Below are 27,068 nucleotides of genomic sequence, written 5' to 3'. Positions count from 1 at the left end.
GATTACAAGTGTTGGGAGAATGATGTTGAAGGCAGCCCTCCCCTGCTGTCAATACTAGAAAACACTCTCAGTCATAACAGACAACTAGCCACAGTAAGGTTTTCTTAAGGGGAAGTTATTCAAGAAAAATGTTATCAAATACTGGAGAGTAGCCAGTGGAGGACCTCAGATGAAAACAGAGCCCCAAAGTAAAGAGGATTGTAGCCTTACGGCTGTGCATTTTACAGATAATCCTCGGGATGAGAGAGAGAGGGAGAGAGAAACCTCGGAATTCTGTGCACCACAGAACAGAGTGAAGGGAAAAAAAGACCATCAGAGACGCTTATCTGTGAAAGGGTCAGAGGAATAAAGAGGTTTTAACCTAATTTCTGAATTTCTGACATCAACCACAACTCTCGCTGGGCCTGTCCACAGAGAGAAAGAGAACGGTGGGGGGGGGGGGGGGGGGGGGGGGATTAATCCAGTTTTTCACATAAAAACAGCAGCAGCAGCTGTATGTAATAAATCCATGTTGGTCAAGGCTGCACATCAAAAGCTATAGCCTACAATGACAATAGAGCAGGGTTTCTCCCCCCATTATTTTTCACTACAGGTACAGTAGGCTATACACAAAATGGGTCTGGTGAGCCCTTTGAGCATCATGGAAACGTATTTCAGATGCATTGTGATCATACATACATGATAAGGGAACTGACAATCATTGAATGGCAGCCCCAACAAGTGATTTGTAAGAAGGTAGATGTCACACAACTAGATTACTGGGGTTCAATTCCCACAGAAATGGAGGCACAGATGTAGGATCATAATTTGATCACCCTGTTGCAGGATAACTTTCCTGCAATGCAAAACATTTCAGACTCGATACTCCCTTCCGGAAAATGTTTCAACCCCTACAAAAATTGAAATGAATCATAATCCACGTAATAATTCACATTTCCTGTTCCTGCAGGATTATTTTCATGCAGTAGCAAACTGTCTCAAATTAAGATCCTAGATCTGTATACTACAGCCAGTCACCTCAAATTGAATCCAAGGCTACAGTGCCCTCTGCTGGGCCCAAATGCCATCTCCACTATCCAGCACTGAATGATGATGATGATGGTTTGCAGGTTTGTGTTGGATGGCACCTGCCTGTATCTGGGTCTTTGATAACTGCTGATGTAAAAAAGTCAAGTAAGTAGCCTTGGCTTGGATGATGTAAAAAAGGGCTTTCCAAATATATTTGATTGATTAATACTGGGATATGTTTAGGAGGGAGCAACATTCTGACTGTGGCAGATGTACAGACTTCTCTCTATATGACAGAGAAGCATGTCTGTTAAACACATTCTTATTAGAAGCTATGTTAAGAACTAGTGAAGGTGATCTTGTAATAGACATCTTGAGGTTTGGATGCTAAAATAGCCTTTATATATGTAAACAGACCATAAATGACCATAAATATGTGTTTTCTTGGTAAGCTGTGAGTGCTATTGTATGATACAATATCAGTTCTTGTTTCTTTTACAACTTGTCTCGGTCCTATCACCAACTGATTTCAGCCAGTGGGTTGACTGCATTGCTTGAATGGAATGTTGGCATATTGGCAGTTAATTAGAAAAATGTATGGAATTATTCCTCTAAAACTGGCTGGCAAGCTAGCTAACAAACATACAGGTGCAGATAAATTATTCAAATTCATTGTTTTACACAATATTTGATCACAGAAGTGGCAAACCATTGTTGACAACTCCCTGACCAAAATGACTGACCTTTTATCCCATCATAAGAAGGTTAATGTCCATTCTAGTATTGGAATTCCCATAGTCCAAGGCGATAAGGAATTTCCCTCGACCACAAATTGGGGAAAACAAATATTCTTTCCCAGTCACCCCCATTGTTGATTTTTTCTGTTATACAGATACAACAAAACACACCGTATAGCTGCTTTGTTGTTCAATGTACATGTAAATACAGACCTATGGATCCCAATGCTCCCACGTAGGGAAATAGAGCCTTCTGAAGAGCCCTGTGGCTTCAGGCTATTTGGCGTGGAAATGTGGGGACCCGGTGTCCAAGTAGGCTACACGTAGCTGTGTGAGTGGAAAACATGATCACTGGTAAGACATTTAACTTGTTTAGTATAGTCAATTTGTTTGTGTTATTGGTCTTGCCTAGCGTAATGTTCTGGTCGGTAGCTAGTTAGCACCCACTCACCTGGCTGCTAGCACCGTCATGAAAAGGGGCATAAGGGAAGCCTTACAATATTACGTTTTTTAAAGTAGTGAGAACGCTCTGGCGCAGGCAATGTTGAAAAGTAATCTTTACACAAGTTGTACTTTTCTTAATTAAATGTAGTTTTGTAATTGACTAAAACGAGGAGACAACAGGAAAATTGTGTTTGTGTCACAGCAAAAACTTTTTCAATGGGGTAACCTGGGTAACCACAAGTTGTTTTCCTATTCCTAATACTGATTGGGGACTATATCAGCAGAGCTTGAAGATAGACTTTTTATGAATATTCAAGGAAATAAATACATTTTTTCGAAATAGAACTTTATTATTTTGTCATTATCATGACAGCAAACAGAGCAATTCTGTATTAAAATAAGAAAACTATTTTATTATACGATAGTTAATAACTTAAGACCTAAAGTCTTGACTTTTTCCAAATGTTATGTTACAGCCATTTTCTAAAAATGATTAAATAAATAAAAGGCAAGGCTTTCTGGGTGGGAAACAACCCATGGATGAGATTCCGCGTGCGTCCTTGCTTTTTGTTACAAATCCATGGGCTTATCAACACTAAAGAAAACAATTATATAACGTAACATTCCTTTTTGAAAAACAACAGCCACGCTAGCTATTCTCTCTTGGAATTTGAAAGGACTAAATTGTCCTATCAAACATTCCAGCTGTCTTGATAACCTAGCATGAAACCATATTGACACAGCAATGCTCCAAGAAACACACCCGCTACAAAAAGACGCACATAGAATAGAGAACCTTTTGTACAAACTGGCTGTTTTTTTTCCATCAGCCCCAAACAAAACTAAAAGGTGTAATCATGATGACACATAAGAAACTCAAAATCACCATCTTGGGTAAAAGCGAATAATAAAAAGGCAGAATCACTTTCCTTAACTGTAGCCATAATGGAAATAAAATTGCCTTTATTCATATGTATGATCCAAATACATATGATCCTATGTTGTTTTTTTTTGATTCACTGAACAGCATATTGTTAGAATTAACTGGATTCTAACTGGTTGTTGGGACGGACATGAAAACCATTTCGGACATGCAGGACACATCTAATAAGACAACCTACAATCCACACGCAACCAAAGGCTCTCCAACATATGTCTGATTACAACCTCATTGATGCCTGGTGAAGACATACTTCAAAAGCAAGAGAATACACTTTCTACTCAAATAATATAAATTACATTCTCAAAATAATGTTTTATGCCTATCTACACCTGTATCTTCTACAATTAAGAAAATAGAAACACATGAGCTCATCTGATCACCACGCTTACTACTGCCAACTGCATCTTTCAGATTCCCCTAAAAAGAGCCTCGAAAAAAAATCCTACATTCTGGGATTAATTTGAAATTAAACTAAATTAATTAATGATGATCAATAGAAGTGTAGTCGATGACCCCAGGATTCTGTGGAATGGCGTAAAAATAATGCAACTGCATTTGCATACGGGTTGAATAAATCCCAATTAAAAGAAGGAATCAGAATGTAAAATGTTAACTGCATTAGAGCGTTCTCAACAAACAGATTCAGACCCCCCATTTTGTTATTATTATTTTTTTTAAATCCCTCAATCTATACACAATACCCCATAAAGACAAAGCAAAAAAAGGTTGTATTTTGTGTGCACATTAAAAAAAACTGAAATATTACATTTACATAAGTATTCAGACAGTTTACACTTTGTTGAAGCACCTTTGGCAGCGATTACAGCCTTCAGTCTTCTTGGGTATGACGCTTGGCACACCTGTATTGGGGGAGTTTCTCCCATTCTTCTCTGCAGATCCTCGCAAGCTCTATCAGGTTGGATGGGGAGCGTCGCTGCAAAGCTATTTTCAGGTTTCGGTGGGGTTCATGGTCCGGGCTCAAGGACATTCAGAGACTCCTGCATTGTCTTGGCTGTGTGCTTAGGGTCATTGTCCTGTTGGAAGGTGAACCTTCACCCCCGTCTGAGGTCCTGAGCGCTCTGGAGCAGGTTTCCATCAAGGATCTCTCTGTACCTTGCTCCCTTCATCATTCCCTCTATTCTGACAAGTCTCCCAGTCCCTGCCGCTGAATAACATCCCCACAGCACGATGCTGCTACCACCATGCTTCACCGTAGGGATGGAGCCAGGTTTCCTCCAGACATGACGCTTGGCATTCAGATCAAAGAGTTCAATATTGGTTTCATCAGACCAGAGAATCTTGTTTCTCATGGTCAGAGTCTTTTAGGTGGCTTTTGGCAAACTCCAAGCGGGCTGTCATGTGCCTTTTACAGCACTCCGTGCTGCAGAGATGATTGTCCTTCTGGAAGGTTCTCCCATCCCCACAGAGGAACTATGGAACTCTTTCAGAGTGACCATTGGGTTCTTGGTTAGCTCCCTGACCAAGGCCATTCTCCCCCCGATTGCTCAGCTTGGCAGGGCAGCCAGCTCTCGAGTCTTGGTGGTTCCAAACTTAATTTAAGAATGATGGCGGCCACTGTGTTTTTGGGGACCTTCAATGCGGCAGACAGTTTTTGGTACCCTTCCCCAGATCTGTGCCTCGACACAATCCTGTCTCGGAGCTCTACGGACAATTCCATCGACCTCATGGCTTGGTTTTTGCTCTGACATGCAGTCAACTGTGGGACCTTATATAGACAGGTGTGTGGCTTTTCAAACAATTGAATATACCACAGGTGGACTCCAATCAAGTTGTTGAAACATCTCAAGGATGATCAATGGAAACAGGATGCAGCTGAGCTCAATTTCAAGTCTCATAGCAAAGGGGCTGAACACTTATGTAATTAAGGTATTTCTATTTTCTGAAAACCTGTTTTCGCTTTGTCATTATGGGGTATTAGTGCGTATATTGATGAGGAACTAATTAATTGAATCCATTTTAGAATAAGGCTGTAACTAAACAAATGTTGAAAAAGTCAAGGGGTCTGAATACTTTCAGAATGCACTGTATATACAGTACCAGTCAAAAGTTTGGACACACCAACTCATTCAAGGGTTTTTCATAATGTTACCGTTTTCTACATTGTAGAATAATAGTAAAGACATCAAAACTATGCAATAACACATATGGAATCATGTAGTAACAAAGAAAGTGTTAAACAAATCAAAATATCTTACATTTCAGATTCTTCAAAGTAGCCACGCTTTGCCTTGATGACAGCGTTGCACAGTCTTGGCATTCTCTCAGCCAGCTTCATGAGGTAGTCACCTGGAATGCTTTTCCAACAGTCTTGAAGAAGTTCCCACATATGTTGAGCACTCATTGGCTGCTTTTCCTTCATTCTGCGGTTCAACTCATCCCAAACCATCTCAACTGGGTGATTGTGGAGACCAGGTCATCTGATGCAGCGCGCCATCACTCTTCTTCTTGATCAAATAGCCCTTCACAGCCTGGAGGTGTGTTTTGGGTCATTGTCCTGTTGAAAAACATATGATAGTCCCACTAAGCGCAAACCAGATAGGATGGCGTATTACTGCAGAATGCTGTGGTAGCCATGCTGGTTAAGTGTGCCTTGAATTCTAAATAAATCACATTTGACATTTTCCGTATTGACTGACCTTCATGTCTTAAAGTAATGGACTGTCGTGTCTCTCTGCTTATTTGAGCTGTTCCTGCTGTAATATGGACTTGGTCTTTTACCAAATAGGGCTATCTTCTGTATACCACCCCTACCTTGTCACAACACAACTGATAGGCTCAAACGCATTAAGGAAAGAAATTCCACAAATTAACAGCACACCTGTTAATTGAAATGCATTCCAGGTGACTACCTCATGAAGCTGGTTGAGAAAATGCCAAGAGTGTGCAAAGCTGTCATCAAGGCAAAGGATGGCTACTTTGAAGAATCTCAAATAAAGAAAATATATTTTGATTACTACATGATTCCATAAGTGTTATTCCATAGTTTTGATGTCTTCACTATTACTCTACAATGTAGAAAACAGTAGAAATATAGAAAAACCCTTGAAAAAGGTAGGTGTCCAAACGTTTGACTGGTACTGCATCTGTGACCAATAGATGCATATCTGTATACCCAGTCATGGAAAATCCATTAGAGCCTAATGAATTGATTTAAATTGACCGATTTACTCATATGAACTGTAACTCAAGAGATCTTTGTGGCATGCTGCGTTGACATTTTTGTTCAGTGTAGGCGGTCTTGCATCCCTGTGTACTGTAAAAGCGGTAGCTGGCCTGGTAAAAGCATAACAGGTGTAAAAGGTTTCAACTTCAGAGAATGAGAATCGATCTGGATACAGTACAGGAAGACACTAACTGTTTCTATGAACGATGTGTCTAGACCTGCCACTCCCCAGTTAAAGCATCTTCAAAACTATTTTTTTTAAATATTCCTTTAGCCAATCATTGACATTGGCTATTATTTGCAGGTTTGATTGTTACATAGCGCAGCTGTAGGGTTGACAGTATTTACAACAACAAATAACAATATTTTGAAGGACAGATGGAAAATATATATTTTTTTCCATTGGTCAAAGCAAGAAAGAAACATCAGAGCCTGACAAAGGTTCAACAGAGAACATGGACAGAACTTAACATACTGGTTGGGAGGTAGACGAATAGGGATTGTCTTATTCCTGACCTAAAGCTTCCTGTGTATAAAAGGATGACAACGTCCCTCCTTTCAGGGGGTGACTGTTCCAGAGTCTGTTTTCAGGAGGAGCAGACACGAGGAGAGTTTAGTCTAGGTCCGACAGGACCTCAGAGCGCAGTCACTCCCAACATCCCTGCAGACAGCTCCTTCCCTCCCCCCATGAGGTCCTGCAGGGTTGGGGTTATGGGTGTTGCATCTCTCGGCGGGGCCTGCAGGAGATCCTCCACCACCACGCACCCAGGCTTGGAGCGCTGCCGCTTGAACGCCCGCCTCTCTGCCCTGCTCCTGGGCGGGGGCAGGCCGTCACAGAGGCGAGTGCAGGAGGTGGCGGCAAGGCCGCATAAGGAGGGCTCGTCCGACTGGGAGGAGCTCTCTGAACTGCCCCCGGAAGGGGGGTCCATGAAGGCGTGGTGGCTGAGACGCCCCATGCGGGGTGTAGGGTCTGTGGTGCCACCGTTACATACGGGTGCTCCGTGAGAAAGCAGAGGAGCGCAGAGTGCAGTGCATTTCAAGGTTTCCACGGTCTTCAACTTACTCCGTTTCTTCTGCAGAGGGAGAAGGGTTGGGGACAGAGGGTGGAAAGGTTGAGGAGCGGGAGATTTGACTTGTCGAGGTTGGCGATGAGACATCATGTTCATAAGACAGTTATACTCTCAGAGTATATGAGAGAGAGACGTTCCTTGAGATAGGGACACTATTCCATCCATACCTTTTTATTAGCTGGTAGAAAACTCAATGGTTCAACAGTGTACGGTGACTCTGGGCCTGCGAGCACAAGGAGGAAACCAAGTAAATAACTTTCTTTTTTTTACTGTTGAAACAATATTAATCAATCAGCAAAACAAAAACTATCATAAATATAAAATGACAAAGTCAAGCTATATTTATATTCACCAGCAACAAAGAAATCACAAGGCAGAACACTACACACAACATAGTCATAGGTAAACTTGCCTTCAGTGGTGGGTAACTGGAAGGAGCCCGAGTGCAGGAGAGGATATGACATTCCTCTCTTCAAGCTCATGTCTTCATATTCCCAGTAACGCCTGAGAGGAACAGATGTGTTAGTTCGATTAGGACAAGACTTAAACACAGTATCCTGATGACACAATGTGCGGGCGAATGTGTGGTGTCCCTTGGATGGGATAACTCCAGTTCAAGGGTACCTTTATTAGGACTTCATAACACTTTCGTAAGCAGTACATAAGCACAAACAATGGTGTGTGTGTGTCGTCCCCCCCTAGTGTAGATACCTCTCTGGGCAGCAGTAGCTGTAGCTCTTGGGTATAGGAGGCGCTGGGTCTGTGGAGGGAGGATCAATGGCAGACATGCGACTGTGCTGGACACACAGCAGCAACCCCAGGAACAAACACAACACCAGACACAGCAGGAGGTAACTCTGCCTTTCAGACACCTACAACATAGGCAGAGCAAAACTAAACACAGTGCAGCCATGTGGTGTGGGTTGGTAAAGACTTTAAAGAAATATAGAATTCATTTGAATACTGCTGCGTTCCAGGTTTGGGATCCATTCCATGTCAATTCAGGAGGCCAAACTTCCTTGTTCAAAAGCAATGAAGAATAGGACTTGTTTACTTACCAAATTGACTGACTTGAAATTGGCCCCAACCCTGCTGTATTCAATAGGCTAGGTTAGGTATGCAGTATCTACCTGGCTCTGCAGCTGACTGACTCCGACAGACAGGTTGAGAACCAGCTGTGTGATGTCTTCCAGCTGGCCCTGCAACGACTGGATGGACTCCGTCTGTCTCTGGTCCTATAGGGATCCAGGAAACTAATGAGTTGGGCCAATCACAAACATTCTCACAAGCCACATTCGCATACATTGCCAATCACAGCTTGATTTTTGATTGATTAACATCCAACCAGAGCCTTTCACGCGACATTCACATTATTCAAAAGGCCAAAACGGTGCGAGATTCCATCTTAAGATGGGCTGCGTAGTATGTAACACTCTATACAAACACATTGAAGGTGGCCCTCCACTCCCCACCTGCTCCTCTGCTATCCTGGATGTGTTCTGCAGTTTGATTATGGTTTTGTTGAAAGCCCTCTGCATCTCTTCCATCTGCCTTCGGTACCTTCAATACAATGACAAAACATCACCATCTAAACCTTCAACGGACTGACTGTGTTCAAATGCTTAGTACGAGCCATCAACCTCAGAGGGCCCATACCTCTGACTGAGCTGCTCCAGGTAGCGTCCGCTCAGCGACATGTTCATCTCCAGGGCCTTGATGCGGTTGTTGAGCCTCATGAACACAGATTCCTTCTGGCTGGTGGAGCCGTGCATCGGGTTCCCGTTCGCCTGTTCCGTGGGTTTGTGGAGCTCTGCGTAGAAGTCTGAGGGGGAGGGTGGGGGAAGCAGCTGCTGCCCGTTGCCATTGGGCGACGAGGTGAAGAGGATGTCCTCCACAAGCTCCGCTTCCCCCTTGGTTTCCGTTGCGACAGCCTGGCCACGCGAGGGGGGTTCTGTCATAACCACGACGGGGACAGAGCGGGACTCCCCAGGAGTAGTGTTGCCACTGCCAGCAGCACTCTCTGGTTCAGCTGTGGGGGCGGGAGGCTGCTGCTGCTGCTCTGTGAGGGTGGAGACAGTGGGGAGGGGATGGAGGAGGGGATCGGACACATGTGGGGTGTGGATGACCGGAATGTCTTGTTTGGCAGGCTGGACGTCCGGACAGGGCCTCTCTACAGGGGCTTTCCAACTCTGCTCTAGTGGGCCACTGGGGCTGGAGGTGGTGGTGGTGACAGTGGGAAAAGGCCGTCTGTTCTCCTCCTGCTGCACCTCCCGGTTCTTCTCTGCCCCAGTGGCGGGCTGTTTCTGCCCGGGCAGGTCTTTCGCGGAGGCCTGATGTGAAGGCTCCATGGTAGGGGTGGGCCTAGTGGCAGAGCTGGCGATGTCGGTGGAGCTGGCCCTGGGCAGGATGGAGGTCTGGCTGGGCTCCAGGTGGGGCAGCTCAGTGCTGGGCTCTCTCTCTCCCACTACCTCAGTCTCAACCCATGGAAGGTGTGGTGGGGCTTGAGTGGGACTTGCTGCCCTCTCCCCGAGGGCAGAGCTGGCTTCTCTCTCCTGAGGCTGTTCCCCCAGAGTGTGGGGCTGCTGTGGGGTCTGAGTGGCTGTGGGGGAGATGGTGAGATGCTGTGATGGGGTGATGCTGGTTCCTGGGACTGGGGGTGCCTCTGGCTCCCTCTCCTGGCTGGTGCAGGTCCTTTGAACAGAACACTGGTGGAGGAGGTACTCCTGGAAGGAGGCTGAGCAGGAGCAAGGATAGGAGGAAGACGGGCCACAGTAGTCAAGGCTTTCTTGCTGTCGGAGGCCAGGGCAATGGTGCACCTCTCTGTCCCTCCCTTCCTCTTCCTTCTCCTCCTCTTCCTTCTCCAGCATGGTAACTATGGACTGGACCTCCCCCTCCTCTATAGGAGTCACAACCGGCTCTTCCCCAGTTAGATTCTCTAGTTTGGGTTCCTTTGTGACAGGGGGTTCTGGAGTAGGGGGCTCTGGTGTGTGATCCTCTGTGGTAGTGACAGGGTGTTCTGGTTCCTCAGACTGTTCAACACCTACAGTGTCAGGCCTGGAACAGAGAGACGGGGACATAAGCTACTACAGCGGCAAAACAACATTATCATGCACATCCAAGCACAGTACATGCCAGGCAGAAAGATGCAAGACTCGAAGGAGTCTTACTAATGACAGAGTTGCCTCTAATTTATCCTGGTAAATGTCATTGCTTAAAAAATATAAAAAATAAAGGTTTTCTAATGACAAGATGTGTGAGATAATTGTACGTGTAGATACAGTAAAAGACTAGGTGAAGAAGTGATAGGTTGGCTGGTACTTACACAGGGCTGACGGCGGAGGTGGTGTCGGGGTCAGATGAAGATTCACTGGCAGTCATGTTCACTGCCTGGCCTGAGAAGTTCCCGTCCCCTGGTCCTCCTCCCAGCACGTTGACTTTAATGTTGTTCACCATGTTCAGAATGACATCTGGAACAACAGGACAGCCCATTAGTGAATACTTATCCCAGTCACTGAATCCATCTCCACATTGGCTTCGCCAAAGGAGAGCGACTCAAGTATGACACATCACATTCTTTCAATATTGATGTGCAGTTTGATACCACATTTGTGTGACTGGTGTAAACAGGATATTTAGCTGGCTGTACGGTGTCGGTAAACTCACCCTTGGCTGATCCTATGAGGTCATTAGACGCCTCGTCCTCTACAGGGACATATCCAGAAGGATAATCTGAGGGTCACACAGCAGAGCGATAACACTACACTTACCAACATCAGTCATCCAAACAGTTCAAAAGGTGAGCGGTAACATGTACGAATAAAACCTGCAGTAGAGTCGCTTCGGGACTTCAGACGTTCACATTATATTACACCTGGTTCTCCTCATGAAAGTGAAACTGTTGTTGTGTACATGTAACATATAAATGACCATTGGTCAATGTGTCATATCTTATCTAGCATTCACTGTCACAGTGATTGTGATTGACAGGTATTCAAGCTACTGTAGAAGAGGAGGCTCTCCTCTCACCGAGGTGGTCATCCTGGTCGCCATCCTGGTCTTCCGGTCTGTCCAGGGGGTCAGCGATCTCCTCGTACTCCTCCACCATACTCGTTCCAAACACCCTTCAACAGAGCGGAGAGAAACCGCTCTAAGCCATCTCACATAGTTGTGTTTTTGAATGAGATTGAGGATTGCCAAAGAATGGCCTACATTGACTGGTGGCCATATTGGTGAAGAGCTGTTATACTCTCTAGGAGCCACTAGAGGGAAGACCGAGAGACGCCAGTAGCCCAGTAATAACACCCCAAGTAGGTTGAATAATAGTTAAGGTTATTATAAGAATGCTAAAGGAAAAGGTTTCAAACCAAAAAGATTTTCCAGTCTTGCAGGGTATCTACCATCCAACTGGGACTTGGAAATACTACAAATCCCACAGTACTTACTATGACTGTGATATGTGCTTGTCTCACCTAGCTACTTTAAGATGAATGCACTAACTGTAAGTCATTCTGAATAAAAATGTAAATGTAGTCATTATCAAGGGTGTATGCGTGGTTGAGTCTTTGGTCCCTTACAATAATGACCCCCTATGCTCCCTAGTGATTGGATTTGGTACATTATTTTCCAGTTTCCTTTAAAAAAAAAGAAGATTTAAACTCAGCAAAAAAAGAAACGTCCTCTCACTGACTGCCAACTGTGTTTATTTTCAGCAAACTTAACGTGTGTAAATATTTGTATGAACATAAGATTCAGCAACTGAGACATGAACTAAACAAGTTCCACATGTGACTAACAGAAATGCAATAATGTGTCCCTGAACAAAGGGGGGTCAAAATCAAAAGTAACAGTCAGTATCTGGTGTGGCCACCGGCTGCATTAAGTACTGCAGATCATCTCCTCCTCATGGACTGCATCAGATTTGCCAGTTCTTGCTGTGAGATGTTACCCCACTCTTCCACCAAGGCACCTACAAGTTCCCAGACATTTCTGGGGGGAATGGCCCTAGCCCTCACCCTCCGATCCAACAGGTCCCAGACGTGCTCAATGGGATTGAGATCCGGGCTCTTCGCTGGCCATGGCAGAACACTGACATTTGTTTTCTAGTCTTGCAGGAAATCACGCACAGAACGAGCAGTATGGCTGGTGGCATTGTCATGCTGGAGGGTCATGTCCACCTCCAAATCGATCCCGCTCCAGAGTACAGGCCTCAGTGTAACGCTCATTCCTTTGACGATAAATGCGAATCCGACCATCGCCCCTGGTGAGACAAAACCGCGACTTGTCAATGAAGAGCACTTTTTGCCAGACCTGTCTGGTCCAGCAATGGTGGGTTTGTGCCCATAGGCAACGTTGTTGTCAGTGATGTCTGGTGAGGACCTGCCTTACAACAGGCCTACAAGCCCCCAGTCCAGCCTCTCTCAGCCTATTGCAGACAGTCTGAGCACTGATGGAGGGATTGTGCGTTCCTGGTGTAACTCGGGCAGTTGTTGCCATACTGTACCTGTCCCACAGGTGTGATGTTCGGATGTACCGATCCTGTGCAGGTGTTGTTACACATGGTCTGCCACTGCAAGGACAATCAGCTGTCCGTCCTGTCTCCCTGTAGCGCTGTCTTAGGCATCTCACAGTACGGACATTGCAATTTATTGCACTGGCCACATCTGCAGTCCTCATGCCTCCTTGCAGCATGCCTAAGGCACGTTCACGCACATGAGCAGAGGACCCTGGGCATCTTTCTTTTGGTGTTTTTCGGAGTCAGTAGAAAGGGCTCTTTAGTGTCCTAAGTTTTCATAACTGTGAACTTAATTGTCTATAAGCAGGTGCATGTTCATTAATTGTTTATGGTTCATTGAACAAGCATGGGAAACAGTGTTTAAAACCCTTTACAATGAAGATCTGTAAAGTTATTTGGATTTTTACGAATTATCTTTGAAAGACAGGTCCTGAAAAAGGGACGTTTCTTTTTTTGCTGAGTTTATATATTTTTTACAACCATTCATGCCTCTATAGGAGAGATAATATTCTGCAATCTCTGACGGCCAGAGCTGCTCCCCAGTGCCCCTGACAAAAGGCAGCTTATTTCTATGGTGTTGGAGAGAGCTAAGTTCAACAGCCCTAGACGAGCAGTCCCAGATGCAAAAGTCCCCTCGGCTCAGCCTTACCAACTGGTTTAGGAGGGGCGACTAGGAGCACATTTTTACCACTCCTACTCTATTACTTAACCCCCCCCCACACACACACACACACACACAACACTATCTTCAGCTTGATGGTAATCCATTGGCAAACATTACTGTACAATACCTGTGGATTCAGTAAATCTATGCTTTTTACAGCTAGCTATATATGTATATATGTTATTTTTAAATTATCTGCGATTTTCCCAATTACCTTTTAAAATGTTCCATTAATTCAGTGTTTTCTATTCATTGCCTACCTTACGAGACTGAGAGGGCAGAAGTGTTCAGATCCATGGTGAGAGACCAGCTCCACCTGCGATGAAACAAAGACATCATTTACATCCAGGAAACAGGCATCAGCGCATGGTGGGATTTGGCCGGTGGTCAAATTCTCATTGAAATCGTGGGACAAATAGTCAAATTCCAGAGGTAAGTTGTTAACGTTGATGCTTTTCTGGGTGACAGACGACAAGCTTTCGCACTTTGAAGCTGTGATCAAACATCCTTGCCCTAAAGGATGGGCTTCTCTACAGTAAAAATGATATGGAATTCTCATGAGTGACATGACTAGGTGAATGATAATAATTACACATATATTTTGATTGGCTTGGTCCAGATTGTATAGATTCTGTGCTACCTGGCCTGCAGTAAGCTAGGGCTGATCAGTTATTAGCATTGTGACCAACACCAAAGCCCTTCCATTCCCTCCACTATCGACATGCTCCTCCACAGACCGATCACCTCTAAGTGAGAAATGGGCTAACCTTTATGTACTTGGTGAACATCTGAAGCAGGAGAAACAAGAGAAGAGAAACAAATAATTACAAGAAGAAACATGCACACATGCATTTAAAACAGGACCGAGTGTATGAATGCTGGTTCCTGCTCCAGTCCTCGGAGAAGAGGTACAGAAGCATCAGATTAAATACGAGAAAAACAGCGAGGTTTATACAAATCTCCGCTGTTGAAAATGAACTGTTAGTCTAAAAGAAATGTGAGATCATTTCTAGATGCTTTTTATAGTGGAGATCAAGTTTATAAATTGCCTGGCTGGGCTGATGAGACGGTGGATTGCGCAGTCAGATGGGACAGATTCAAAATGAATTTCAGCGTCATAGATTTGGCCGGTGGTAACTTGTGGAATAGACACCGGGCTGGAATGCGGTTTTAACCAATCAGCATTCAGGATTAGACCCACCCGTTGTATAATTGTAAACTATTACTCTAGAATGAGAGGACCAGCATACATACACAGGCCTGCAGGATTTGAGTAAAGTGGGGGATACTCTAGTAATGATTATCTTTTCTTTTAATTTAAATAAGAAGTCCCATTCAGAGTACCTCTTTCCCTCCAAAAAAACTGAAAGAGAAGAGTGGGAGTAGAGAAGGAGCACGAGGACGCCATACACACCTTGACATATTTGGTATACAGATGCTCATCCAGAGGGAAACTCTGAACAGTGCGCTCGTCCCGAGCATGAAAAGTTCCCCGCTTCACCCACTTGTTGGTTGGGTACCTGACGGAGCATCATCCAACATAATTCAACCTACTGATCTATCTTTAGTGCAGTAGTAGTGACTGTTTCTGTTTGTAGCATTTATGATGTTCAGTATCAAATGACAGAATAAAATATATCAGAACGAGACATTCCCATTGAGGTCGTGTTCATTAGGCACCAAAAAGAAGAAAACTGACTAATACAGGGAGAGAATATCTGGAGAGAAAAAAAAAACAGCACTTATTTTTGTTTCAGTTTCTAAACGGTATAAAACTGTAATTGTTTTGTTGTTGAAACTGAGAAACGGAGGAGAGGAGCCTCCGGTAGCGTGGTAAAAAAAATAATGGCGGAACATATTCTGCTGTTCTATCGCGCGTGTAATGATGTCCAAGGGGGGGGGGGGGGTAAAAAACAGTGTTCGTTATTTGCAGTAACTTCTTTGTTGTTGTAATATCCCAAACGGACGTGGCAGTTTCACCAATTTAAGGACACCAGATGTAATGAACATGACCCATGTCAAACCTGTCACTGATGGAGACCAGGAAGTCTTTGGGTGTGGAAGAGAAGAGCTCAAAGTTAGCGATGTCCAACTGCTTCACCTGGATGGGATCACACAGCTCGATGATGAACCTGAAGAAGAAAGAAAGAAAAAAAAGGAGAGAAAAAAAGAAAAAGAAAGAAAGAAAAGAGAAAGAAAAGGAGAGAGAGAAAGGGAGAGAAAGAAAAGAGAGAGAAATAATGAGAGAAAGAAAGAGAGAAAGAGGATGTTGAGGGATGAGGATACAGTAGGTGGTGAGTGGAGTAGTGGATGTTGTTCTACCTGTGGTTATAAAGGGGAAAAGCAACAGGGAGGTTTTACAGGAAGTATAAGGATAAGGACAGAAGACATTTTTGAGCGACAGAAACACATGAACTCTTACAGGGATCTAGACACACACACACACACACTCACCAGATCTTGTTGCTGCATGGATTTAACATGTAATGATCCATGCTCTCCATTAATATGGCCGAAGTGCTCTGAGAAACAAAGATCCTTCCATCAAAATCTGCAAAGCTAAACATCTCTATTTTAGATAGGTTTGGAGGGTGACAGTTTGAAATAGATACCTTAGCCTCTGGGTTAGAACCCAGGATCTTTGCCCCACACTCCACCGATGCATAGTTGTTGAAGTTCTTTTGCACCTTCTTTACAGCGTGGGAGCCGCCGTTGGTGGAGGTATGAGTGGCCTGAGCTATGAAGAGAGATAAGACTTTTAAATCAAAACCAGTAATTGATTGAGTGACTGAGACGAGCCAGGAACACCATCTATCTTACTCTTCTCTGTCTCCACCTCCATCATTTTCTTCTTCCACTCGTCAAAGGTGGGGTTGTCCTCCGGGTCCTTGGTTGCCACGCTGGGAACTGTCTCCGTGGCGATGTGTGAGATCAAGCCCTAAGAAGAGCAGTCAACAGACAAGCATCAGAGCTGGGTCAAATACATACTGTCTGTGTGTCACAAATACTTTTCTTTGAGGTCGGGATTACTAAGCTTGGAGGTTGTTACTTTTGGGACTATCAGCATCAGAAAACGTTATGGCCATGCAACAAATGTTGGTGTTTCTCTACCTGTTCTTTGAGCATGTGGGAGGCGTTGGCCCCCTGAGCCAGCCCCACTAAGGCCTGACCTGCCTGGGCCGGAGGGGGGTCTATGTCAGTCTTGGTGCCCTTTCCCAGGGCATTGGATGTGTTCTCCAGGACAACGGGAAGACTACATAGGGGGACAATAGAAAGAGAGCCAACATTCAAAAAATGGGTACGAACCTGAGCACCACTTGACTGTCTTAACCTGCTGATTTAAGCCTAGCCATTAGTTCTCTGGGTTCAGTCCTCAGGTAAGGCTACTCACCCCGGGAGCACCTCCGTTACACTGACCTGGTGAGGGTGCCCTCAAAGGGGTTGGTTTCCCCAGCTTCACAGTCGGCTATGGCCAGATCAGCGTCACTGGAGTCTGACAAAGGGACATCAGACACAATTTCCTCTGGTACACTAGAGGATGAGCTAGGGGTGCTGGAGGGGTCTTCTGGGATGGGGTTGAGGGCAGGGGCAGATGGCGGAGGAGAGAGGTCAGAGGCAGGGGTTGGCTTCTGCTCTTGGGTGACAACGGCCTCTGGAGGTGGCTGCTCAGCCTCTGGCCGGGCCTCTGGCCGTGCTGTCTCTTGCTCCTTCTCTGCTACAGAATCCTCCAGGTCCAACGTCTGGGAAACATCACCGCACTAAAACACCGAACTTAGTATTGATGGCCCACGACAAGCACCCACCTGCCTGAGCCGTACGTGATGTATAACCTTTTACGCTAAAAATATTTCAGGAACAATCAAAATGTCTGATCAATAGATCTGACGGACAGCATCCAAGTCTCAATCTGCACTTACACTAAAGAGAGAGAGAGAGACGTCTGCTTTCACATCTAGTAAGCAAGCCAGGGTGGAGTAGTTTTTCAGGCCTAGTCGTTAGGATTCATCATTGCAGTACCTTGTGGACCCCAGGAGCAGTAGGTTGTAACAGCTAAGTGGGGGATCTAAATAAACCAAATAAATACCTTGACATGCTCCTCGTCGTCCACCTCTGTGCCTGGAGTCTCCGCCGCCTCCTCCTCTAGGCCCTGCTGCTGTGTATCCACCTCTTCTCCCTCTGGCAGCACCTCATCTTCAGATAGGTACTGGACATACTGGGACCCCCAGCCCTCCTCTACCTGAACAACACCCTGACAGATGGGACAGGAAGGAAACATTAGTTGCGGTTTTATCCAACATTAAAAGAAACCTGTGTCAACAGGAAAGTTGGTTATATTAGGTATGTAGACAGAGAATGAAAACATCTCATGGTCCAACAGGTGGGGCAGGTTATGTACCCTGTGATGGGACTTGTCGCCTAGGTCTTCCTCTCCACTGCTGTCCTGAGCAGGTGCAGGCATGCTCCGAGCCTCTGGGGGCTGCTCTGTGCAGCCAACATACTTAGTGGGGTGCCTGGGGAAACACAGGAGAAGACATCAGTGTTATTGTTATGGGCAAGGGGAGTTGAGTTCGAGTTAGGAAAGACGAGAGAAGTGAAAAGTGGAATTGGAATTTCAGTTTACTGCCCGAAACGGCTTCATTTAGATTAAATTGACCCCGAATCCTGTTAAGATGTGGCAATATCCTGAAACCTAGAGTCACTATGTTTACTATACCAACAAGGACAAGCCTTAATCAGAAGGAAAACAACTTGATTTCAAAAGAATCCATGAATGAGTTATGGGCAATCAGAGGGGGCTGCTGCCCAGCAGTCAGAGCTGAGAGAGGTGATATTGGGAGCGACCAGGTGGCTGACACTGCGAGAGAGACACATTTTATCTTATCACTGTGGGGGGCTGGCCAGGCTGAAGGTCAAAGTCAAAACCTAAAACCATGTGGCTGCACAGAGAAAATGACAACTGCATGCTGTCTGTTGACAGTCTGACGGTGTGACAGGGAAATGGACAAGTCAATGTCACAGCTGTCCTGTTCATCCTGGCATGGGACAACAGAGATCACCGGTCAGTCATAACAAGGCTTTAAATAGTTCCACTAACAACAATGTCACATTTCTACTGGGGACACAGGTCATTGTCTTAAGCTCCAGTGTCAAAATACTTCAACACAAACTTGGCCTTGTCAACAGCAAGTCTATTGTCTAGTAGTGAGGTGAATAGGGTAAGTTACCTACCTCTGCTTGGCCACTGGAGTCTGGTAAGACACAAATACTGTAAGCTGTACAGTGTTTGTTTACCTTTTAATTCATAGCCAACAGTCTTAATATAACCCCTGAGAAGCCATGCTGATTTTAAGGCACTAGACAATGAAATGTATCAGAGTACGTGACCATTTTAACAACAGAATGGATCGTGGAAGGACATGTAAATCCGAGCATCCGCTGACCAACTGGCAAGTGTCTTAACTGACATTTTCAACCTCTCCCTGGCCGAGTCTGTAATACCTACATGTTTTTAGCAGACCACCATAGTCCCTGTGCCCAAGAACACCAAGGTAACCTGCCTAAATAACTACCGACCCGTAGCACTCATGTCTGTAATCATTAACTGCTTTGAAAGGCTGGTCATGGCTCACATCAACACCATCATCCCAGAAACCCTAGACCCACTCCAATTTGCATACCACCCAAACAGATCCACAGATGACGCAATCTCTATTGCACTCCACACTGCCATTTCCCACCTTGACAAAAGAAATGCCTACGTGAGAATGCTGTTCCTTGACTACAGCTCAGCGTTCAACACCATAATGCCCGCAAAGCTCATCACTAAACTAAGCTGGGAATTAACACCTCCTGCTGCAACTTGATCCTGGACTTCCTGACGGGCCGCCCCCCAGGTGGTAACACGTCTGCCACGCTGATCCTCAACACAGGGGTCCCTAAGGGGTGCATGCTTTGTCCCCTCCTGTACTCCCTGTTCACCCATGACCGTGTGGCCAAGCACGACTCCAACACCATCATTAAGTTTGCCGACCACACAACGGTGGTAGGCCTGATCACCGACAAAGATGAGACAGCCTATAAGGAGGTCAGAGACCTGGCAGTGTGGTGCCATGACAATAACCTTTCCCTCGAAGTGATCAAGACAAACGAGATGATCGTGGACTACAGGAAAAAGGAGGGCCGAGCACGCTCCCATTCTCATCGAAGGGGCTGTAGTGGAGTAGGTTGAGAGCTTCAAGTTCCTTGGTGTCCACATCACCAACAAACTATCATGGTCCAAACACACCAAAACAGTCGTGAAGAGGGCATGACAATGCCTATTCCCCCTCAGGAGAATGAAAAGATTTGGCATGGGTCCTCAGATCCTCAAAATCCTGCACCATCGAGAGCATCCTGACTGGTTGAGTCACCGCCTGGTATGGCAACTGCTCGGACTGCGACCACAAGGCGCTACAGAGGGTAGTGCGTACAGCCCAGTACATCACTGGGGCCAAGATTCCTGTCAAGTAAACAGTAGAAATATGATAAAAATATGAAATATTTTAGATGTTGTATTTCTTATTCAACAAAACTGTATGAATGAGGCTTGGTGACTTATGCTTTCTAAATATAGTATAAATCAAATTATAAAATAACTATAATATTTACATATTTGTATGTTCAGTGTTACAGAAAATGTGCACACTTTCTACAGGTCTCTCTTGATCAAAACGTCCGCGCCCATCACTGTGAAAGTCTCACACAGCTCTAGCTTGGCTAACGGAACTCGTTAGGAACTTGCCTTTCATGTCTATGACAAACAGAAAGTGCTTTTTGTTGTTTAAAATCAATTAATTCATTATTTTTAGATCATTGGCTATAAATTGATCTCTGAACAGGGCTTGAAATGATATTTCGTGGCCACATCCTTTGGACAAGTAGGACTGAGCTCAAGTCACTTATCCCAAAACTAGAAAAAGGTCTACCACCACGGGCCAAAAAGGTGACTGAAAATTGTGTTGCATGATGCACGGAACCCCCTTCACAAAACAACACTCATTATCGTCACTGGCATTGACGACGGAAGACTGCTGGTCTCTGATCCCATGTATCACACAGTATATCCTGCCGTTGAGGCCTCGAGAAAGGCACTTAACCCTCCATAACGTAAAATACCGCACTGACAGGCCACTGTATAAAACACGCGGTCCGTCAACCCTCCAGCTGGAGAGCAACTGGGTGTGGCAGCCTTTTGATCCAACCCTGCTCAAAACGCACCAGAGTCAGCGTATCAAGGTCCTGTTGAGCCGCTGATATTTGACAATGTGGTGTGTTCGAGCATGAATGGAGCAAAAGCCTGCACAACCAGTAGCTCTCCTGGAAACTCAGGGAGGACAGTTGGTCACCCTGCAACATTACAATCAAATATGTTTTATGTCTTCATAAAATAATTCCCTCATTCAGTGAACCAGGGATCAAATGGCTACGGTGGGAGAGGTAGCTAACTAAGATGTTTATCTATTTGTAAGGTTAAAATATGCAGTGTTCAGGGGAGATCTTGACAGCATAGGAGTTACTTGTCAATTAGGCTATTCGAAGATTATTATTTATTTTTTTACTTTGTCAGAATTACATGGCCAGTATTGAATAGCGGAGAATCCTAGCCAATTTTGAGCGCTTGAGAGACGGTTTTATAACCAGAGTATGCAGCATTGGTTTCAACTGTGCAGCCGTATCAACTGTGCAGCCGTATCAACTGTGCAGCCGTATCAACTGTGCAGCCGTATCAACTGTGCAGCCGTATCAACTGTGGTTATACACAAATGCCGGTGGAAGGTTTTTAGGACATTGGACACAATAATGACATTAATACAAGCTAAAAGCTAAATAGTTAACTAGCAAGATAGCCTGCCAAACTACACTATCATTATTTTACTTACCTCTCTCCCCTCTGGCAAGACCCACAGGCACACACAGGCGATGCGTAACCCATGACTTTTCCAGGATTTTCCTTGCTGACCAAAAATGATGCATTGATCTCAAAAACACATCGCGCAACTGCATGATTGAAAGACCGCTTGTGCCTTGTCAATGCAGGCCTCCAATAATTATACCCTGACGCTCTCTGCAGAGATTGGGAGGACACTGATCCAATTCTGATCGGAGTAGACTAACTGGTTTCATATTGTGATTTTTGCATGATTTTTTACTTGCCCCAGGCAAGCAGACAAGCGTTAATGTCAAGCCCTGTCTAAATGTACTACAGAGGCGAAACCACTCTCCCCTGCTGAGCTACAATGTAAGAATTCCAGGCATATGTGTTGTTAGTGGCTGTGAGGTAAGGTTAAGCAAGGAGTTGATGGACAGTCAGAAGACCGAATGAATTGGCAGGAGGGATATATCAGCTTCAAATGGTGTCACATTTCACATCCTGCTTCACACAGGCAAAAGAGACAGCCCTGATTCTCACGGACACATGAGTATATCACTCAATGCAAGCCATTTCAATCTATGTTCTCCACAAATCGATTGTAAGCTAAATGTCTGTCGGAACCGGCTTGTTGACCATGTAACGTACGTAGCAAACGACAGAGCAGCATTTCGTGTGAGAGACCAGGCTAGGTTCTTTGACCTTTCCTCGAAAGGTCTTCCGGCTATTTAAATATCTGACTGAGTATGAATGTAGCATTGATGTGTAGTTAAAGTAAACTTGGTGCGTTCTTCTCCATAAGCACCTCTGGATGGACCGTGTCAACGGATTCACAGCCAGGGGTCAAGACCTAATCGCAGCGAGCCTGCTAGCTGACTGACTAACGTTAAATGGGCTGTAATCCCCTCAAGAGCTGAAGAGTCAAATCCTGTCTTTCACAGAACAGAACACATGCCCTCAGGCTCAATACTGGCCGTGCAACAACCCAGCAAAGCAATGGCATACAATGCAGTGCCAGTTTTTTGACTTGATCTATTTCATTTTATTTTTTAAATCTGTCCTATTCAGTATTATATAGGGGTGTTGTTGATTTAACTAATGGTTCCATGTTTGTTGCAATGTTGATGATGGTGAGGGCGGCATTTGATGATCGTTGACATACCCTGAATTGGATAGCTAACTAGCTAATGACGCTGAAAACAAAACAATAACACGGAAAAATTAACCGTTGAATTGAGCTAGTTAGGTATAGTAACTGGCAAACTGCATTTGACATCTCAGACGAGTCGACTAAACTAGCTACAGTAGCTAGCTACTGTATAGTATAGAGCTACGTTAACTTACCAGCGAGTGGCTAGCTACCACTAAAAGAACTAGCTAGCAGCAAGCTAGTTAACGTTATGATTTTGTAGTTCATTATTTTAGCATCTCCTCGAACGACTTTTGAATAACGTTACTAAGTGATGCAAAACATCTTTCTTGGTGTGAAAGTACTGTAAAGCTTAACTTACCAACACGGTAAAAACACAAGTAGACACACTGTCACAACTCGCCACAGTCTCTTTTTCATCATCATCCCGCAGGGACCAACATTCTCGCCGTTTACCTACAAACGTATCAATACTGTGGTTATTCAACAGTTGTTACTACGTTGACTTGAAACATACGTTAGCTATCTAACTTCTGAATTGACAAGCTACTGATCCGACATCTAAAACTGCTAGCTAGCTAGTTTCCTAAAAGTGTACTGTACTGTTGGCTGTCAAATCCAGTGGTGGTGTGTACCCGCCAACCTGCCCCAGCTGTCATCCGGTCCCCGGCTCTGTCCAATGAAAACCCAGTCAAATCAAAGACAGTACAGTATGAAGATAAGCAGAAACTACTTCTCTAATAGAAATGTCCAATTTAGCTTTTAGTCGATGTCATGGCGACGTTGGCTAGCTAAACTCATTCGGTCATCTCGCGCCGAACTGCGCATGTGCAAGCCGTCACCTCAAAAGCAGCTTTCGATATAAAGTTGTTTTTGACGAAAATGAAAAACGTGTCAGTTTGTCACTTTCACGAGGTTGTAATAATAACACGTTCCACTACTTAAGATATTGGCTCGAATCCAGGTCGTGCCTTTAGATTTCGAGAAAATTAACAACTAAGAAATTTTAGTAAGATGGCACAGACAGACATGGCTTCTCTGCATCTAGCCCGCAACCGCAAGGCTCTCCAGAGGGTGGTGCAGTCTGCCCAATGCATCACCGGGGGCACGCTGCCTGCATTCCAGGACACCTACAGCACCCGATGACACAGGAAGGCCAAAAAGATAATCAAGGATATCCTTTAGAGGCTGCTGCCCTATATACATAGACATGGGAATCACTGGCCACTTTAATAATGTTTACATACTGCTTTACTCATTTCATATGTATATACTGTATTCTATTCTACTGTATTTTAGTCAATGCCACTCCGACATTGCTTGTCCTAATATTTATATATTTCTTAAATTCCATTATTTTACTTTTAGATTGTGTGTATTGTTGTGAATTGTTAGATATTACTGCACTGTTGGCGCTAGGAACACAAGCATTTCACTATAGCCGCAATAACATCTGCTAAATATGTGTGTGACCAATACAATTTGATTTGATTTTAATGTTTCACTTCTCTCATTGACATCTCTAACCCCAAACCCCGGACTGGTCTGCTTCAAAAGCGTTCAAGGAAGTCTCGCGATGTTGCGCTTCTGGGTTTAGAAACTCTGTGGTAAAGTTTATAAGTTTTCAAAAAGTGAGGTAGCTCTCAAATTCCCAACTATCACACAAATAAGTATAAAATATTAAATTCAATAAAATATTTAGTTGTTGATTACTGGATATGTGAATGGACTTTTACAGTAAATTGGCAAATGACTCATTGATGAGTTGGAGCTTTCAACTGAACCCCCCAAAAATGTCTGAGTTGCTTTCTTTTCTCTTCTCATTGTCTGTTAGAAAATATCCCACTTAAGACAATAACCCAATCCTTGTGTGCATATTAATATAATAATGTAATTACAATGACATAAGACCATAGTCTACTCTGTGTAGAACTGTACTTCATGATCAGTGGCGATTTTAGCATGTAAATCTTGGTGGGGATAACAAAAAAGATATAATCTTAGATGAATGCCAGCAAAGCCACAATACTAAACAATACACTAATTGCACTATAAACAGTGACAAACTGTGCCCACAACCTGTTAGGGCCTACATAAAGCTGTCCCACCCAACAGCAGAGCTTTCTTTTCAGCACCATGGAGTGAATCCTTACCCCTGCTACACCTGGTTATCAGCAGAGCCTTATCTGGCAACAAAACAGTTAATTCAGCCTAATTTACTGCCATAAAAAAACCAGCTGATATGGCTGACTTGCTTTAACAAATGTTGTTTCCACTGACAATTGAGATGTACAAACTATGACATAAGGGGACAACGAGCGCATAAGAGGCAATCCGTAATTTGGATTAAGAAATTAATGAGCGAACTAGGACGGACGTAGTCAATAACTATTTGTTCAGCACTTTTGAAATGTACAGCAACATAATTCAGAACATGGGCTGTTCTTACAGTATTCTCCCTGCACACCAAGTCAGACCCATAGGATAAATAAAGGGGATATAAGCAGACAATGAAAGCTCTTACAATATTCAATGATTACATTGCTCTAAAAAAGGCTATAGGATACATGTGCACCACCAAGTCAGAACAGTAGGCTAAATTATGAAGGGGAAAGTGACCAAATTATTAGGGTGAGGCAGATGGGCTACTAAAAGATTACTACACAACATACACTTAGTATTACTTTCTTAGCTACAGTTTACATATCTCCCTGGCATTTTCCATCATTTATACAAGACATTTTTGGACTCACCTTGTTGTGCTGTGCTCACTTGAACAGGAAGGTGGCGACTTGGAATTCCGAGTTGGATGACCGTTCAAAATTATTTTCCCAGTTGGAGCTAGTTTTATCTGAGTTCCCAGTTGTCTTGAACTCAATGAAGTCGGAGATTTCCCAGTTCCGGGTTTCCAGTTGTTTTGAACATGGCAGAAGTCATGCTGGATGACAGCATGGCCAATGTATTCAATATTTTCTGGCCCATGGCGTTAACCCCATTTTCGTGATATCCAATTGGTAGTTACGATCATGTCTCATCACTGCAACTCCCCTACGGACTCGGCGAAGGTCGAGAGCCAAACCACACTGCTTCTTGACACACTGCTCGCTTAACCCGGAAGCCAGCCGCACCAGTGTGTCGGAGGAAACATTGTCGAACTGACAGACGCAAGGTCAGCTTGCAATTGCCCAGCCCGCCACAAGGAGACACGCTAGAGTGCGATGAGACAAGGACATCCCGGCCGGCCAAACACTCCCCTAACCTGGATGATCCTGGGCCAATTGTGCACTACCTCATGGGTCTCAAGGTCACAGCCAGCTGTGAGACAGCCTGGGATCGAACCCGGGGCTACAGTGGCACCTTAGCACTCATTGCTGAATTTGAGATTTCCAACTTGTTGTGTAATGGTTTATGTCCAATGGCCGATGAGCACCAATACGTTCGATCTATAATTTCTCTTCATATGACAAGGATTGCAAAGGATTTGCCAGTAGATTGCCGACTTGATGCATGATGAAGACTCCTTGTCTAGCTTGCTAGCTAATATTTTGAAAGTATGATGATGTTGACATGATCAGTCCAATCAAAGCTATGGTAGATATAACGTGATTTGACGTACTTTTGCGGTGACAGCGTCCCCATGAGTGACAGAACACTGAGCTAATCAAGGCGCAACTAGAGAACATTACCAAACCCTACGTTTCGTATTTTCCGGTGGCTGCCCCACCACCACAGAAAGCACCGAGCTAGGCTGAAACACCTACATTACTCAAGAAAGCGAACAAGCAAAAGTGATGCAATGCAACCACTGATGTATATAAACCCTGGATTGCTATGTATTCACGCTATGTGTTGGCCTGTTTGAGGCTTTGAAGCCACCGGTCAGCCATATTGGCAATGCACGGAAGGAGCAGTTCTCCATAGAAATTAATGGAATTCCACAGCATTTCAATATTTTTGTTGTAGTGGGGACAGTAACAGTAACAATATATATTTAGCTAACATACTGTATAGTTTAGAAGTATGCATTAATGTATCTGTAATAGAATAAAAAGCAAAAACAAAATGTTTACATTAAATGCATTTCTATAGCTTCCAAAATATATATTTTTATAACGGTGGGGGAGTGGCAAGATGGAGGCGCAGAGGCTTCAAAACAGTGCCCCGTGAGTCATCTAGTGTATATATAAATCTTTGAATGTAACGCATTGTTGGTGAGGTGTTAATTGGCCCCATAATAAATTGAATAGTTTTGTTCCAAAATCCTTTTCATCAGAAATTGTTTATGGGTACCTTTATGTGTGTTTAAAATATTACTGTTCTCAGATGTGTATTCAAACAGGTTATGTTGCTAAATACTATATATTCATCCTTTAGCTGGAATGGAATGTTTGTATCCTGTATATTTCACTGTTATGTGGTTCTCATCTAGCTATCTTAAGATGAATAC

At 44.2% G+C, this 27,068-nt stretch overlaps 1 protein-coding gene across 13 annotated transcripts; it reads right to left on the bottom strand.

The window, feature by feature from the left end:
* Positions 1–3,119: 3,119 nt before the first annotated feature.
* Positions 3,120–23,690, bottom strand: LOC110508534 (SUN domain-containing ossification factor). 13 transcript variants are annotated; one of them, XM_090225384.1, is made up of 23 exons: positions 23,257–23,453; positions 22,983–23,077; positions 17,959–18,073; positions 17,647–17,811; positions 16,980–17,320; positions 16,674–16,815; positions 16,383–16,500; positions 16,175–16,299; positions 16,017–16,084; positions 15,587–15,694; positions 14,977–15,082; positions 14,330–14,350; positions 13,823–13,878; positions 11,413–11,507; positions 11,050–11,115; positions 10,709–10,853; positions 9,043–10,440; positions 8,859–8,946; positions 8,517–8,621; positions 8,098–8,258; positions 7,799–7,890; positions 7,554–7,609; positions 3,120–5,647 (listed from the first exon to the last, which is right to left on the bottom strand). In XM_090225384.1, exons 1-23 carry the CDS (start codon positions 23,278–23,280, stop codon positions 5,615–5,617), a joined length of 3,723 nt encoding a protein of 1,240 aa, XP_090081510.1. In that variant the 5' UTR covers positions 23,281–23,453; the 3' UTR covers positions 3,120–5,614. The 13 variants fall into 13 exon arrangements, with proteins under 13 accessions (XP_090081510.1, XP_036822010.2, XP_090081504.1 ...); XM_036966115.2 differs by lacking the exon at positions 3,120–5,647 and adding an exon at positions 6,682–7,389 and having other exon boundaries at positions 23,225–23,690; XM_090225378.1 differs by lacking the exon at positions 3,120–5,647 and adding an exon at positions 6,682–7,389 and having other exon boundaries at positions 16,980–17,302; positions 23,225–23,685.
* Between the last annotated feature and the right edge of the window lie 3,378 nt (positions 23,691–27,068).

The sequence above is a fragment of the Oncorhynchus mykiss genome, chromosome 28, assembly GCF_057628025.1.
Source record: "Oncorhynchus mykiss isolate SJ-2025 chromosome 28, ASM5762802v1, whole genome shotgun sequence".
NCBI lineage: Eukaryota > Metazoa > Chordata > Actinopteri > Salmoniformes > Salmonidae > Oncorhynchus > Oncorhynchus mykiss.
Note: the sequence above shows the minus strand (reverse complement) of the source record. Positions and strands in the feature narration are given on the sequence as shown.

Coding starts and splice junctions, on each gene's coding strand:
- LOC110508534 (XM_036966111.2), bottom strand. CDS start 23,280: ATGACAGCTGGGGCAGGTTGGCGG. Junction 11,508..13,822: donor TGCCCTCTCAGTCTCGTAAG/GTAGGCAATGAA, acceptor GCTCTGTTGAAG/GGTGTTTGGAACGAGTATGG. Junction 10,441..10,708: donor ACCTCCGCCGTCAGCCCTGT/GTAAGTACCAGC, acceptor TCTCTGTTCCAG/GCCTGACACTGTAGGTGTTG.